This window comes from Dermacentor silvarum, chromosome 10, assembly GCF_013339745.2.
Source record: "Dermacentor silvarum isolate Dsil-2018 chromosome 10, BIME_Dsil_1.4, whole genome shotgun sequence".
Classification (NCBI taxonomy): domain Eukaryota; kingdom Metazoa; phylum Arthropoda; class Arachnida; order Ixodida; family Ixodidae; genus Dermacentor; species Dermacentor silvarum.
In genome coordinates, this window is record NC_051163.1 from 35,020,176 (window position 1) to 35,034,951 (window position 14,776).

Here is a 14,776-nt window from a genome sequence, read left to right on the forward strand (position 1 = left end):
TAACAAGATATACAAGCTTTAGCTTTCATGGTAAAGTGCTAATAGCAGCACCATGAATGTTCTCGCCAAGTTATTTGTTTATTTTATTTATTGAAAAATACCTTACAGAGCCCAACTGGGGCAGAGTAAGGGGGGTGATGCATGAAAGGTATACATAGCAATCATGAGTACTAAAGTAAGCAATGTAAATGATGTAAGTGTAGTATCATCAATAGACGTAAAAGTGAACGACTAACATAAACAGCAAACACATTGGTAAAAATGCCGTTTACATTTTTATAGTTAGTATACAGCGTAGATACCATAACACTACAAGCAAGTCTATCTTAATTACACACATAGTACAGTTAAACCTGGATATAACGACATTCACAAATTCCCTAAAAACTTCATTATAAAGAGGATTTCATTATATGCAGGTTCGGCATGAAAATTTGAAAAAGAAACGCTTACCGTATGTACTATCGCTAAAGATTTACTTCCAATGCACTAAAGTTGCGATGAACAAAGAAGTCCCAGTTTCGCCCGAAAGGTGAAGCATCGATTGCGACAGCAAATTAGCAGACAGCTATACGAAGTAAGGATAGTACAGTCAAACCTCGTTAATATGTACACGCTTAATGTGTAATTGCAGTTTAAACGTAGTTGCGAAGATTCCCCCACCCAGCCCCCATTGAACCCCATGTATTGGCTGACCGCTTAAGCCGTAGTTGCTCATTGCCCACCAAACGGTTAGTGTGTACTATTTTTCTTGTTCTACATGCACAGGCACAAAATCGGCAAAATCTCATGTGCGCAGACATTTGATTCTCAAGTTGCGATGCCCGGACGACAGTCGCCAGCGATAGTGAACTTACAACATGGCCACCACGACGTATTTCGTGCTAGTACAGCTGTTGCCGATTGCCGCGCACAAAAGCATGGCCTTCGAGATAAGTTCCCGGTAAAGCGGAGAAGCTGCCGGTAGGGGATGCGAATTCACTGTCACCGTCGGAGTAGTAACCGTGCAGAAGCACATTTTATTGCAAAGCGCATTTGCGCCGTCACCGTGGACGTCACTTTGAGGTGCCGCGCAAAGTCCAAACACGACAACATCGTCTCTGCGTGCCGTATGCTGTGTGTGCGAGTGAAAGCGTGCGGGGGTCAGACGACTCAATCTCGCGCGCGCGAGGAAGAAGGGAGGGGGGCGGAAGCGCGCTTTCACGCTAGTCACGTCGGGGGAGGCGTTTACTACGGTGGCGGCCACTGTATCTTTAAAGCGATCTGCGATGTGGAAAAAGCGTGCGCCCGTGCGGGCTTATCTTCAAAGCGAACTGCAGACAAGGTCAATATCTTGCGTTTGTTCGTCGAAGCACTCATCCTTGGAATGTCACACCAGGTACTGTATGCGTGGACGCGTGTCGTTTTGCACAAGCGCGAGGTGTCGGAAACGAAGAGCGAGCGACACGATGGCGTCGTATAGTGTCACCTAGTGTCAAGTTAGTGAAGTGAAGCGCAGAGACTTGCGCTGTAACCAAAGAGTGGCGCTGCCAGCGCATTGAAAAAAAAAATATGTTTTTTTTTTCCTTCGGCAACATCAACAGGGAAAGGAGAGTGCTGGCTTGGCGGGCTAGGCTAGCTGCAGCAAGTGGCGGGATCAGGTTTGAATGAAGGGAGGGGGAAAGGTCACGCCCGTGGCGGCAAGATCGCCGGGTCAAGGGATGCAGGCCCGCCTCGCACACGCTTGCGCGTATGCACACATGCGCTCGATCTTGCCTCACAGTCGCCGTGAATTTAAGCACGCCAAGCACGCCGCCGCCGCTTCGCATTCTGCCGCGGCGGAGAAGGTGCTTCCGGTTGCTGCTCGCGCAAAAATGACAAAATTTGGGGCGAAATCTCTATGTTGTCGGTGGGGAAAATTCGTTATTTTGAGGGGGTCTCCCGCTGCCACTTCGTTACGTAGAGGTCTCAAATGCATGTGCTTCTATGGAGTAATGGCGGGGAATAGAAAAACTTCGTTATATCCAGGAATTTGTTATATGGAGGTTCGTTATAAGCAGGTTTAACTGTATACACAAAAAAATAATCTGGCGCAATGTACTCAAAAACATCAATCTGAGAGTAAGCTGGCTAAGACTCTGGCAAACAGTGAGAAAATAGAAGAAAAAAGCAGATAAATGTCAGCCAAAAGTAAAATGTGAACCTACGCTATATGAAAGTTACCTGAGAACTATTTGAGAAAGAAAAAGAAATGGTAAGAAGAAGAAGAGATTAATTTTTAGTTGACAAATAATCGTGAAGGCGATCACGAAATTTAGAGGCATTATGCTCACACACAATGTAGTCAGGAAGGTCACTCAATTATCAGATAGACCGTGGTAGGATCGATGAGTTAGAAGCATTGGTATTTCTGTAAATGTATACAAAGCTGATGCTATTGTGCAATCTGCGTGATGACAAATTGGAAGGTTTAAAATGAACAGATGACGGCCTACTACTGTGAACAAATTTGTGAAATAGTGATAATAGGGCAGTGTCACGACAGATAGTTATTGGCTGAAGTGAAAGACCCAGTTTACCTTTTGTTATGCTGGATTGAAAGCTGTAATTATGCGAAATAAATCGACTGTAACCACAAAACCCTCTCTAAGTTTTAAGCAGACTGTGAAACTAGGTCAAGCTTTTTGAGTCGGCATTCTTAGAAAATACATAAGTGATGGTGCACAAAAGGGGCTGTAGACATGATAATGTTGGCTCACAGTTGAAAAATACCAGAAAGCACACTCTTCTCATATAGAAAGCAAAAGCCAGATTTTTTGGGGAGAGCTCTTCTTGCATGTGAATCCACAAAGGAGTCAGGGTTTGTACGATATGCATAGAATGTCCTTGATAAATGCAATAGAACTTCAATATAATGCACACGCATGTAACAAATTATCAGATATAACGATGTAAGTATAAAATGCTTGTTGTCTATATACAAGTGTAACAAATACTATATGCTACAAATACAAATTATAGAATATAATGAAGTTATTTTCGTGTTGGATGCGACTTTGTTACTGATGCGGTTAGACTGTACCAAAGTGGTGCTAACTAAGACCTCTGATAGAGGACCTTTTCGTCTCCAAGCAGGAGATAGATAACTGGGATATATTTGAGTATCCCCCAGACAAACAAAGTGTTTTCACTTTGGTCCATGAAATGCTTGTACCATAAGCATTTGGTCCAGCATACCTCATACTGGCCGTAGTCCAGGCTGAGCCACACGTCGCCGACCATCCACTTGACGGCCACGTTGTGCCACTTGCCGTCGTTGACTCGAATGTCTTCGAGGGAGATGCTCTCACCATCTATCGTGTATTTGAGGTGGCCCCCTTCGACCTGCAATGCGTCCCACAACACACAAGTTCCGGTCAAAGTCGCAGGAAGTTAAGACAAGTCAGCATTTATATGCTCTCTTCTGCTCCGCACTCTATGTGCCATGTCGATCAAGTCTTTGAACCATGTATGGCAAAATGCAGTGTGCACTGCGTTACTAAAAGGATTGAGAGATGGTTTCAGCCTCCCATGTGTCGTTTTACGCTGGCAGAGAATTACTTCAGAATCGTCTATCTCTGCTACTCATGCCTATGTCTTTGACTGATTTTCAAGCAGATGGAGTATCAAGTTGCATCAGGCCCTCCAACTCCTCGGCTCTCCCGTCTCCATTTTACATACCCATAACCTGTGTAACACCGAGTATCTTTCATATCAGTGCTTAAAGGGACACTAAAGAAAAATGTCAAGCCGAGTTAGTGCAATAGGCTATGCGGCTGGAAGTCTGCCATCATTTTCTGCGTGCCAATATATGACTTTGTTGCATAAAAAATTGCACCAAAAGTCCCGTCGCTGCTCCTCAGTTTGAATCGTCCACGGCAAAAAGGACGAGTTGACGCCATCCCCACGTGACCTTCCTCTCTGCCGCTCTCCGTGAAACTGCCAGCAGTGACGTCACATGAGAGGTACCATCGTCCAAAATAAGTGGCACCACTCCTATTTTTCATTTTTGTCACTTTTTCACTAACAAAAGGTCTGTTCTCACTACAAATGTTGAATTCATTGGTACAGAAGCCTAATCTTTCAATTTACCTCAACTTAATATTTTCCTTTATTTTCCTTTTAATTAACCCAGTTAAATGCCATTTAACGAATGTCCAGAGTTCCATCGACCAACAAAAAAGACATAAGGAAACATGCTGTGTTCCAGCATAGCAATTACACGCAGTGCCCATGTTCTTTTGACTGAGAAAAACTGTGCATCCTATCTGTCATGCTGCAGACAACTCACACCTTCAATTTGTTCTTGATGAAACCAGCAATTACTGCATCCAATCACGGCATTAAAAGTCAACTGCTACAAAATTTTAGAATTGTGTAAAATTGTTCTTTTTTGGCCGTGTAAATATAAAGCAGTCTCCATGAAAATTTATTTATAACAGTGGATATGCCACACAAATCTAGCAACAATCTGCATTTTTGATATCAAAACTAAAAAAAATGTCACAGTTTCGCCCTAAGGGCGAAGCAATGAATGCAATAGCAACACAGCAATGCCATACGAAGTAAGGTGAGCGGCTTTGGTAGCAATATGAATTGTAGTAAACATGAGCTGATTAAGTAAGCAGGTGTGCTGCGCCGTAAGTAGACCGACTCGATGACCACGAGAAGGTGCGTGTGGAACAGTGGTGTTGATGAGAAGCGCTTCCCGTGGGCAGCGCGTGCGGAGGGACACACCTGTAGCGCTGCACTGCCGATCCAGACAGCATTGCATGTGTAGCGTGCGTTGGAAAATGTGGCCCGACTATTACTAACTGAATGAACAAGCGGGGTGTGAGCGCGCACAAACAAACACTGAATGACTGCAGAAAACGACTGTCAAAACGCTGGCAGCAAGCCCATACGCCGCAGCGGGCGAAGGTACGTGCGGTCTATCGCTTCAACGGAAACTGAGCGGCGAATGCACGGCGCATAAAGGTCAGAGCCGTGTGGAGATAAGAGACAGTGCGGGCGAGCGATGAGCGCGGTTGTTGGCAGAGTAGAAGTGCGCCCCCCCCCCTCCCCCCCCCCCGCTCCATCCGGCGCTGGCTTCCCGCTTCCTTGCTTGCGCGTGGGAGATTGAGTGCGTTCGCTCTCCGTGATAGCGCGCGTCCCCGCACGCTTCCGCTCGGGCATACTGCGCACGGCGGAGATTTTATCTATAGGGAACCTCACGGCGACGGCGACGCCGATGGCAGAAATCCGGTTGAAGTGTCCATATAATTGCTATCGCAATAAAATATAGCCACCCTTAATGTTCATTGGAAATGATCGCAGAACCCAGAATGCTCAGAACTAGTGCCCACCTGGGTATTCAGGCACGACAAGCAAAATCAGCACACATACACAGTTCTGGAATCCAAATTGTGTCTGCTACCACCAGATGCCCACACTGTCTGCTAATATGCTATTTAAAGGCTGTCAATAAAAAGATTAGGTGCTTACCAACCCTTCTACATTGCAGATTACTTCAATAGGGTGTACTACTTATTTATAACTAATTTGACCGAAGTGGAATTATGTTGCAGCTGGCTTTTCAATAGAACATTATAACCACGATAATTTTTGTGTTCTTGCTGCTTCTACACTCTGAAAACTTCAGCTGAAAAAAAATTAAATTTTGAGTTCTTACGTGCGAAAACCCCAATAAGATTATGAGGCAAGCTGTAGTTAGGGACACTGAAATAATTTTGATCCCCTGGGGTTCTTTGATGTGCACTTAAACCTAAGTACACGAGTGTCATTGCATTTTGCCCCAATCAAAATTCAGCCGCTGCTGCCAGGATCGAACCGGCGACCTAGAGCACAGCAGCACAACACTAATAACTTTTGTACATCGGTGTATGCAAGGAATAAGTGGTGTATATAAAACACAGAAAGGGGATCCCCAAAGTGCAAAGCTTAAAAATGAGAACAGCTGAGCCTCAGAAAACTCCGGCAGCCACTGGTAGGTATAATTGAAGATCTTACTGGAAAAGCTGGGGGCTACGGTTTTCTTGGAATTGGGTGAAAGAGGCAACAGCATCCTAAAATGTGCCGAAAGAGGCATCAGCTTACGTGGAGGGACATCTCTGAGCTCTGTCCCACGTGGACGTGGATGAGGAGACCCGTGGTGGCTCTTGTGCGGAAAGTGAGCCCCAGGGACCAGGGAAACTGTATTGGGCGCAGCAGGGGATTGAAAACCAGGAAGCCGTCGCCGTCGAATCGACGCACAGGTTCCACACCTGCGATAAAGCGCTTGTTTTTTGTGTGTTGGTTTGTGTAGCAGTGCACACTCTAGCAGCTTCACATTAGGAGCTATGCACAGTCGACTTCCGTTAATTCGACCCTGATGGGACCAATGAAATCGATCGAATTATCCGGCGGGTCGAATTAAACAAGATAAAGAAAAAAAATGAAAGAAAGAAACACACCAGTGACTCTTTTGGCAGTATTTTCCAGATTTTAACACGCTCCCAAATCAAATGGACACCCACTTTATAGGTCTCCAAAGTAGAAAAATAACGTAGAAATGACATTGAAGCTCCTACACAAAGTACAGTCAAACCTGGATATATCGAAACCACATATAATGAATTAATATGTACAATGAACAGCAATAAAATCCCCTTGAAAGTTTTTGTATAAAATTTATATTTTATATATCGAATTACCTATATATCGAACTTTTTTGTGATCCTTTTCAGATTCGATATATTTGGGTTCAACTGTAGAAATCTAACGCGGACCTGATTTTTTAGCATGCAAAATGGGCATGGGCCCAATGCATGTTGTACAATGGTGGCTGGTTTTCTAAGTCAGCTTCGCCACAGGGTTTTTAATGTCAGTTTCGCCGCAATACACTCGTGTTATGTGGTAAAGCATACAAACAATGCGAAGGCGGTTTTGGTTTCGTATCCCACATGTACTGCGCCAGCAATTTTCAGGCCAATTTTATTGAAAAAAAAAGAAAAGGAGTGAGTTAGAATTGGGTAAATAGTTAAATACCATAAGTAGACACTGTGAGCTATGTTTATTGCTCTAAATTTTTCTAGGGCAGGCCGAAAATATGCGTTTCTTTACGAAAGATGACGTGCATTTAATGCAATCATTGCTCCCCACGCTCTGCCGAGACAGATGCTGCCACTAAAGGGGTCATCATAGGGGTCAGACGCTTGTGTGCTGACTGGTCAAGTTCGAATTATCCGGCAAAGGCCAATTTTTAGGAACAAACTAATGAAAGTCTGGGCACAGGTTCCAGGACCTTCAGTCAGGATTGAATTAACCGAGTCGTATTGACGGATGTCTACTCTAGTAAGACTTCTGCGTAAACTTGTGTACAGAAAAAGCAAAAAGAATATGCAGAAGCCGTCGAAGATGATTGTCGAGGCAAGAAAAGCTTCTCGTTTAGCTCTTTTGGTTACCTCTCGCAGCCATCGAGCTTCTTGTCTTTTGGCTAATGCAGCTTTTTGTGCTGCATCACTCTTGACTGATTGACATGCTGCTCCACTTGGAGCCACTGCTATAGTGTTAGGCAAGGTGCCAACCTAGAGTGCCAGTGTAACACACGTTACTGAGGCACTTGGTCAGAAATATGAACAAAGGGGACATGAACACCGTGCTATTTTCACATGCCTTTCTGTCACAGTGTGCGCACTGTTGCTCGTCAGTGTGGGTTTGTTGGAACATCACCATGAAAACAGTCAGCGTAACGCAGACAGCACGTAGACACAGAGGAGGTTTGCATCTAATAAATGCTTTCATGAAGTGGCAAGATCTGTGCCATAGATGTTCTGTCTGCATCAGCCTGCAGCAGACACAGACTACAACACAGCAATTACCTTCACTGCAGTCTCGTCCACCAAATCCAAGCGGACAGTTGCAGACAAAGGTGTTCCAGCCCTCCGAGCAAGTGCCACCATTCTGGCAAGGCCTTGTATGGCAGAAACCACGCTTTTCGTGGCAGCCAGCTGTCGTTGAGTTGTTGGCAACGAATCTGCAGAAAATAATATAATAATAATGTTTATTGCATCATACACTGCATATATGACACTGGGGACAAGCAGTAAAAGCTGTCAGAAACAACAGCTTGACAGAGCCACATGCGCCGTGCATTGACTGCAGTGCATCAGGAACAGAACAATGCGTCTTTGTATTATAATTAAGGGATAATAAATGAAAAGTTTGTTTCTTTCAAGCCCATACACTTTTTTTGCATCAATGTTATAAAAAGGTACAGCCAATATGCACAGACTTTAGCCAGAGATCTTTTTCTTCTAAGAACGAGAAGCTCTTAATTTCAGGCGAAGTACATTAGTCAACAATGGTCTGCCTTTTGTTCAGATGCAGAAAAAGTCTGACCACAATGAAACAAGCAATCACCTACTACCAACTTACAAACTTCCTTCTCTTGAAAACTAGTAAAGAAGGCTTACTTGTTGAGGTCAACAAGTTGGTGGTCAATGTAGAGGTCGCGAATGCAGCCCACAAAGTGCATCTGGGAGACGGGAAAATGTGTCGGCAGATCTGGCAGGCCGCCGATCTGCAACGGGCCCGTAAGGTCCAGGAAGCGATAGCAAGTCTGCATCACATCGGCACACCTGCAGAATAGAAGAAAAGGGACGCTCTGAACATTGCTTCTTTGACAGTCAAATCAGTGAAATATAACGCTTAACCCTTTATTGACCACTGTTTCTTACAGGCAACATAACAAAAAATTATGGCGAGGCATTAAAAAAGAAAATAAAAGAAAAGCCGAAAAAATTTTTTTTCTTGCTGAGTTTCAGTATTGAGTACGAAGTTTCTGGCTAAATGTCTTCAGTCAACACTGAATAACAGACAGCAAGCATCATTTGTTGGTTTGGAGCAGAAACATGAGACGAAGAAGTTTGGCATGTGACTTGCTGTCTTTTGAAAGCAAGGTTAGAGGAGACAGACCAATGTAAGATCTCCGGCTGCAGTGGTGTCCCACATGTGATGTAAAGCAAATGAAATATACACCTATATTTTACATATGATGAGGGCTGTCTATACAAATTGAAAACGAAGGAGGCTTAGGGTGAAGCCCACTTCCAATTTCCTGCCTGTGGTGTTTCCCCTATTGCTTAAAAAATTCTCGCAAAATGTTTTTCTTTTTGTTGATTATGCTTATTGCTGAAGTGTTTTGCACATTTTGATAGAAAATATTTTTTCTGAGTATTTATATGTCTCGTCCTTAATGGGTTACGCAAACACAAGCCATAAAGCTTTAAAAACAATCTAAGCAAACTGGAAAAATAAACAAATTACAGATTGCTTGAAAGCGAAAAGTCACTTTCAACTTTTGAAAACTGGAAGTTTACTAGCATTTCTTGAGAATTAGTTCTACTGCATTTGTTTCCACCAGAAGGCGCATGACATTTATGACTTATAGGTACTCGCTGGATATCTAGTTGTTTTTAAGAAATATGTAAACATACTAAAAACACAAAGACATACAGATGATGTAGATGGCAATATACTAACAACCGACTTATTCCAAGCAGAAAAACATACATGTCTAAGCATCTTTTTTAAATGCGCATGTATGTAAATTACAGTTGCCTCCCCATAGGATGATACCAATGGTAAAGGCAAAACAAAAAATTAAAAAAAAAACCACCAAGATAATTCACATATCTCACAGTTCATGTTCCGTCTAACTCATCCATATAATCGTGTGTTCTAGCATAACTATGCACTTAAAAAGAGACATTACATGACAAGCATAACACAACCAATCAATAGTTCACCTGTCTTCTAGATAGTGTGTTGTACTGTTGGCACAATTGTAGTTGCCCAGGCGGTTTTGAAAACGGGTGGCCAGCACGGAGTCGCAGCCATCCACAGATAACGTCACCGTCTGAAATATAAAAAATATCAAGGCTTCAGAAAAGCAGTACTTAATGTAACATTTTTAATGTAGTGCTGACTACTGTCTGCATCCTTTCTGAACAGCACTTATAGCTTAATTAGAAATGAAGTATTAGAAACAAACAATAGGTACAACTGGAAGTGACTGTGCTTCTTTGCTGGGTTCAAAGTAGTCAATGCCACAAAGAGGCAGCCACTGGAGCCGTTGGTGTGAACGAAACAATAATTCATACGCTAACTACAAAACAGGTTAAACTGCGTGCATAAAAAAAACATTAACTATACTACTCGACAAACGTCTGCTCTCGCTGCAATCGCCACCGTGGGCTCGCCGATCAACTCTCGCCCCACCAGGGTGCACGCCTCATGCACACATGCTTGCCGCAATGGCCCGAAGCAGTCTCCCCCTGGTTCCATCTCAACGTTGGCTTATAAAGATATGGCCAAGCTTGCTCTAAGATGCGCTGCACATCACATGACCACTTTGACACCACCATCAACGCAGCATCGTCGTGTACACGTGGAGCCGGCTGCTGATTAATTATGATTAGCAATCAGCGGCATACTGACAAAATTAAGGTAAGTGGTTCCACGACGTCTTCTTTAGTTCAAACAGTCAAATGACCTCGAAAACTGTGAGGCCTATAAATCTGACCCTCTCTCTAGTGCCAGATTATCATGTGAAAAAATCACTACTGCATATAATTGCATCACCACAAAATTATGTAAGAAAAAAGAAATAAAAAAATATGTAACCGGTGAAAATAACCACATGCAACAAGGTTAAAATCTTAATATGAGCAGCCACACACAGTTGAAGGCACAAGCCAAAGCACCAGAAACAATCTTGTTGTGTATGTTTGACCGTTGCCACCCTCACTACTGCTGTTTGAACAAAATGCTGCTTCATGGAAATGCACCCATTACCGTGAAGCCACAATTGAAGCAAATTTATGTAACCTGCACACCTACTTTGCACCTAAGTTAAAAAGTTGCACCTAAGTTCAGTTTGGGTTACATCTACTGTACAAAAATACCCTATTTCAAGCAAATGTGCAAACACATAATTAATAATGGATGCAATCTCCTTGGTGATTTTATTTTGCAATCTTCAGAGTGCAGTTGTAACTGTGCTTGCAAGATGTCACACACAGCACCACATGCACCAAAAAACGGTGAAACTGATTAAAAAGAAGCGCAGTAGGTAAGCTTACTCTGTTGTAATAGCTGACTTCAACCTGGTGCCACTGTCCATTGCTGACCTCAGTGGGCACTGCGACCGACACCTGACTCATGTTGACACCCGTCGAGAACGAGAACACAACGCTGCCTTGCACGACCTCTAAGGCTACGAAGTCGTGCATGTCATTGTAGCGTCCATTGTAGAGCAGCAGGCCATCCCGTTTTTGTGTGGCAAAGCTGAATTGCAGGAAAGCCAGAAAAAAAGAAAAGAAAGAAAGGCAAGAAATAAATGTGAGCACATGTGTCTCAAAGTGGCAGTGATTCTCAAAGTGATTGACTAGTTATAGCCATAGCTAATGCCATAGTTCTTTAGTTATTAGAAAAATAAGTAGGAAAACACCTCGGTAAAGAACAGGTAAAAGGCAAAGAAGGCAGGACAATTGCTGGTAACCACTGAACAAACTGCATGTTCCTTCAGTGGTTGTTTCTGCATTTCTGCTGCATCTGAACAGGTTAGGCAAACAACCATACTTCCACAAGCAAGGATCACTACTGATATCACTGAAGTGGAACAGCAGGACTGGAATAACAGTTCGTAATTAGCCAGCACTTAACTGCTGCACACTGTTCATTGCATGAGCGCTGGCCAATCAGCACTTCATTCTTTTGAAAAAATTTGTAAACTTTGACCACCAACTTTTGACACCTGCTCAAGCCTCTACAGCAATGTACACTTTTAGTAGAGCTTCATAGCAGACTGTAACCATGTTGTCTTCATCACTACTGCTTCAGCACGATGTTAGATGCATTTATGGTTTGATGGAATGCCAAGATATTCACCCAGCAAGAATCATAGCGAACGTCCACCTTTAAGAAGTGCTGTGATTCAAAGCAGATGGAAGCATTAACTGCTCAGCAGTCAAGATCAGCAGACCGATACAGCCAGGGGTGTTACAGGTATACGTAACTGTACAATACAGAGATAGAAGTTTCAATGGAGAGAGAAAATATCAGGGAGAGATAAGCGAAATGCTAGACTGCAGTATATGTGCACAAGCAGGCTAAGTGACTATTTGTCACATCATTGTCATCATTATCATCAGCAGCAGTACACCACACAGTGCGCACAACTACTGAGTGACAACAGTTGTAAAGGCAGTGTCACCGTGGCAGTAGCATGCTGCACAAATTCTAGTAGAGTGATTTAGAATAGTGGAGACGTACCAGTGTGGACAAGTACTGAAGCACCAGAAGACATATCTAAACACAGTAGTGCTGGTGCTGATGTCTCGTAATGATTCGATTAACCACAACATGCAATAAACCATAAACACTCTTGTTCTGCCTGACTTTCATCTTTAAAGAAGAGAACATCCAAAATTGCGTTCATGATGATTTTGCCACTTACCATTGGCAAATGAGTGAAGTAAATTCAATGTACATTCAATGTAACTTTTATGTTAACCATGAACAGGAGGGCCCAATTCAGTTTTTACTATGGGACCTCCTTCTGTATACCTCTATCTGTAAAAAGTTTTTGTGAAATAATAACAAATTTGATTGATTGATTGATTGAATCATAGCAAAAAAATGTTTTGCACGTTTTAGTTAAGCAGCATGTCAAAAGATGCCATTACTGGCACTGCTACTTGCATCTATGTTTCCTGGTATTACGGTGTATGTCTGCACTGGAACATCTCCAACATGCTAAATCTAATGAGACAATCTATAGAGACAATCCACAAACAGTAATGACAACATGAGCTCACACACACCTGAGACGCAAGTGCATTCGGTGACGCTGTCTCAGAGATGGAAACGTGACATAGGAGCCGCGGTTGAAGCTGCGTGCTCTCAGTTGGCACTGGCTGTCTGTCCACAAGGGGTCCTCAGTACAGTTGGTGCACTCTTGGCCGCAGCTCTTGATCTTTATCTCGCAGTTGATCCCTAGTAAGGAACAGAAGAGTCTTGGATATCTACAGTGGTTTCGACTATGAAGACAGCTTCACAGTGATTAAGTCATCCCATCTTAAAGCCTAAACTGCCTCTGACTTAAAAAAACAATCAGCATGCTCCTCCAGCATTTTTGAGCCCCTTCTTCACACGTTGTGACGCCAACTCGGTCCTGCGCGTGATGTGACCAGAGTAAAAACTGCTGATTGGTACAGATATGAGGGACATCAGTTGCTATCTGTCTGCTAGTAGACGCCTTTGCCACGCAGTTGCAAGCCCGCTTTTCCTCGTTATCTTACTTGCCTGTCGTGTGCAATCAACCGATTTCGTATTGTGTAGCGTGTTTTGCACTGCACTGTGAGGCAGCAACAGCGTGTAGCCAAAAAGCGCGGAGTCCTGATAAGAGGAAGTTGATGGCGTTTTCAAAGACAAGAGTGCCAATGTGACATTCAGTACTCACGTAGTACCTATAATGTTTTCTAGGGAAATAAGTGGCAAGGAGAAAGGAGTGCCTGTGGAGAGGATAGTGAACGTGTGAAAGAAAGCACGTTCTCGCCCGCCAGCTCAAAGTTGTTAAGGGGCCCTCTAAACTTCACTGAGAACTAAAGAAATCACTGCCCCTTTGGTTAACCCCCAACCAACAAAGAAGCAATTCATAGCAAGGTTTTGCAAGTCTACGCCTACCCTGCAGCAGCATTATCAAATGTAGGTACTACGTCCCTAAGCATAGGAAAATTTTAGTATCCTTTTCATTGCATGTTGGTGCCTTGCTATCCTGGCCCCAAGACGTAAGGACTTTCGCAACTGCCACTATTAAGTACCATATAGCATATATACTCAACATACCACCTTATTTTTTCAGCATTTCATCTGTAGCTGCACTTGTATCCTTCTGAACCAATAGGCTATGGTAGTATAATTTAGCTTTTTGTGAGATGCACATGGTATCAATAGTATTGTACAGTTACACAGCTAAATATGAGAGGAATGATATGTCGCCTTTCAGACATGGCTTTGTACCTATCAAATGTCATCACTCCATTCAATAAAACTTCAAAGATGTATTTTATGAACAATACTGTTATACCTTGATGTCGGTTAAATCGGCATTTTCTTCGTTAAGTCAAGACCGATTTTTTGGACATGCCTTATAATTCGGTCGCCTTCACGGCACCACTATGTAACCCATAGAGGCAATGTATAAGGACGTCTGAAATTTCGGCCGCTGAAACCCTTCGCCGTCCAATTTTTCGGACTTACTGATATGATCGCAGGTCCGAAACGACATTAATTGAAGCCTGCCAAAGCCGCCATTTTGATTATCTCGCCGCCTCGATACCAGCGCTTTCACACGCCAATCTGCTGGCAGCCGTAGTCTGTTTTGTGCTGTCGTTAGGCCTAGCTTCTTTGACGTTCGCTATCACGCTTCCTGCTGTTCTGTGCCGTGTTTTTCATTTAAGGAATTCGCTAATGTCATTTATGGCGCCGACTCCAACTTCGTCATCCTCTCCGATGGCATTGAAGCGCGGAAAGCACGGCAAGCGGTCTAAAGAGTTGCACTAATACCGGTTCCCGAAAGTCAGCTTCACCGCAATACAGAAATGTTACACGGTCAAGCATACGCAATGTATTGCGGTGAAGCATACCAAGGCTACAAAGGGGCCACTGTCACGGGACATGTACTTCTCAATCATACACGTGCGCACCCGCCGTC

General features: G+C 43.4%; 1 protein-coding gene across 1 annotated transcript in view; it reads right to left on the minus strand.

The window, feature by feature from the left end:
• LOC119431009 (protocadherin-like wing polarity protein stan) overlaps positions 1 to 14,776 on the minus strand; it is a 76,818-nt gene that overhangs the window by 46,235 nt on the left and 15,807 nt on the right. The window contains 7 exon segments of the mRNA XM_037698479.2: positions 3,217 to 3,363; positions 6,115 to 6,281; positions 7,878 to 8,032; positions 8,472 to 8,636; positions 9,807 to 9,916; positions 11,142 to 11,346; positions 12,885 to 13,056. Of these exon segments, the coding sequence (XP_037554407.2) occupies positions 3,217 to 3,363; positions 6,115 to 6,281; positions 7,878 to 8,032; positions 8,472 to 8,636; positions 9,807 to 9,916; positions 11,142 to 11,346; positions 12,885 to 13,056 (1,121 nt within the window).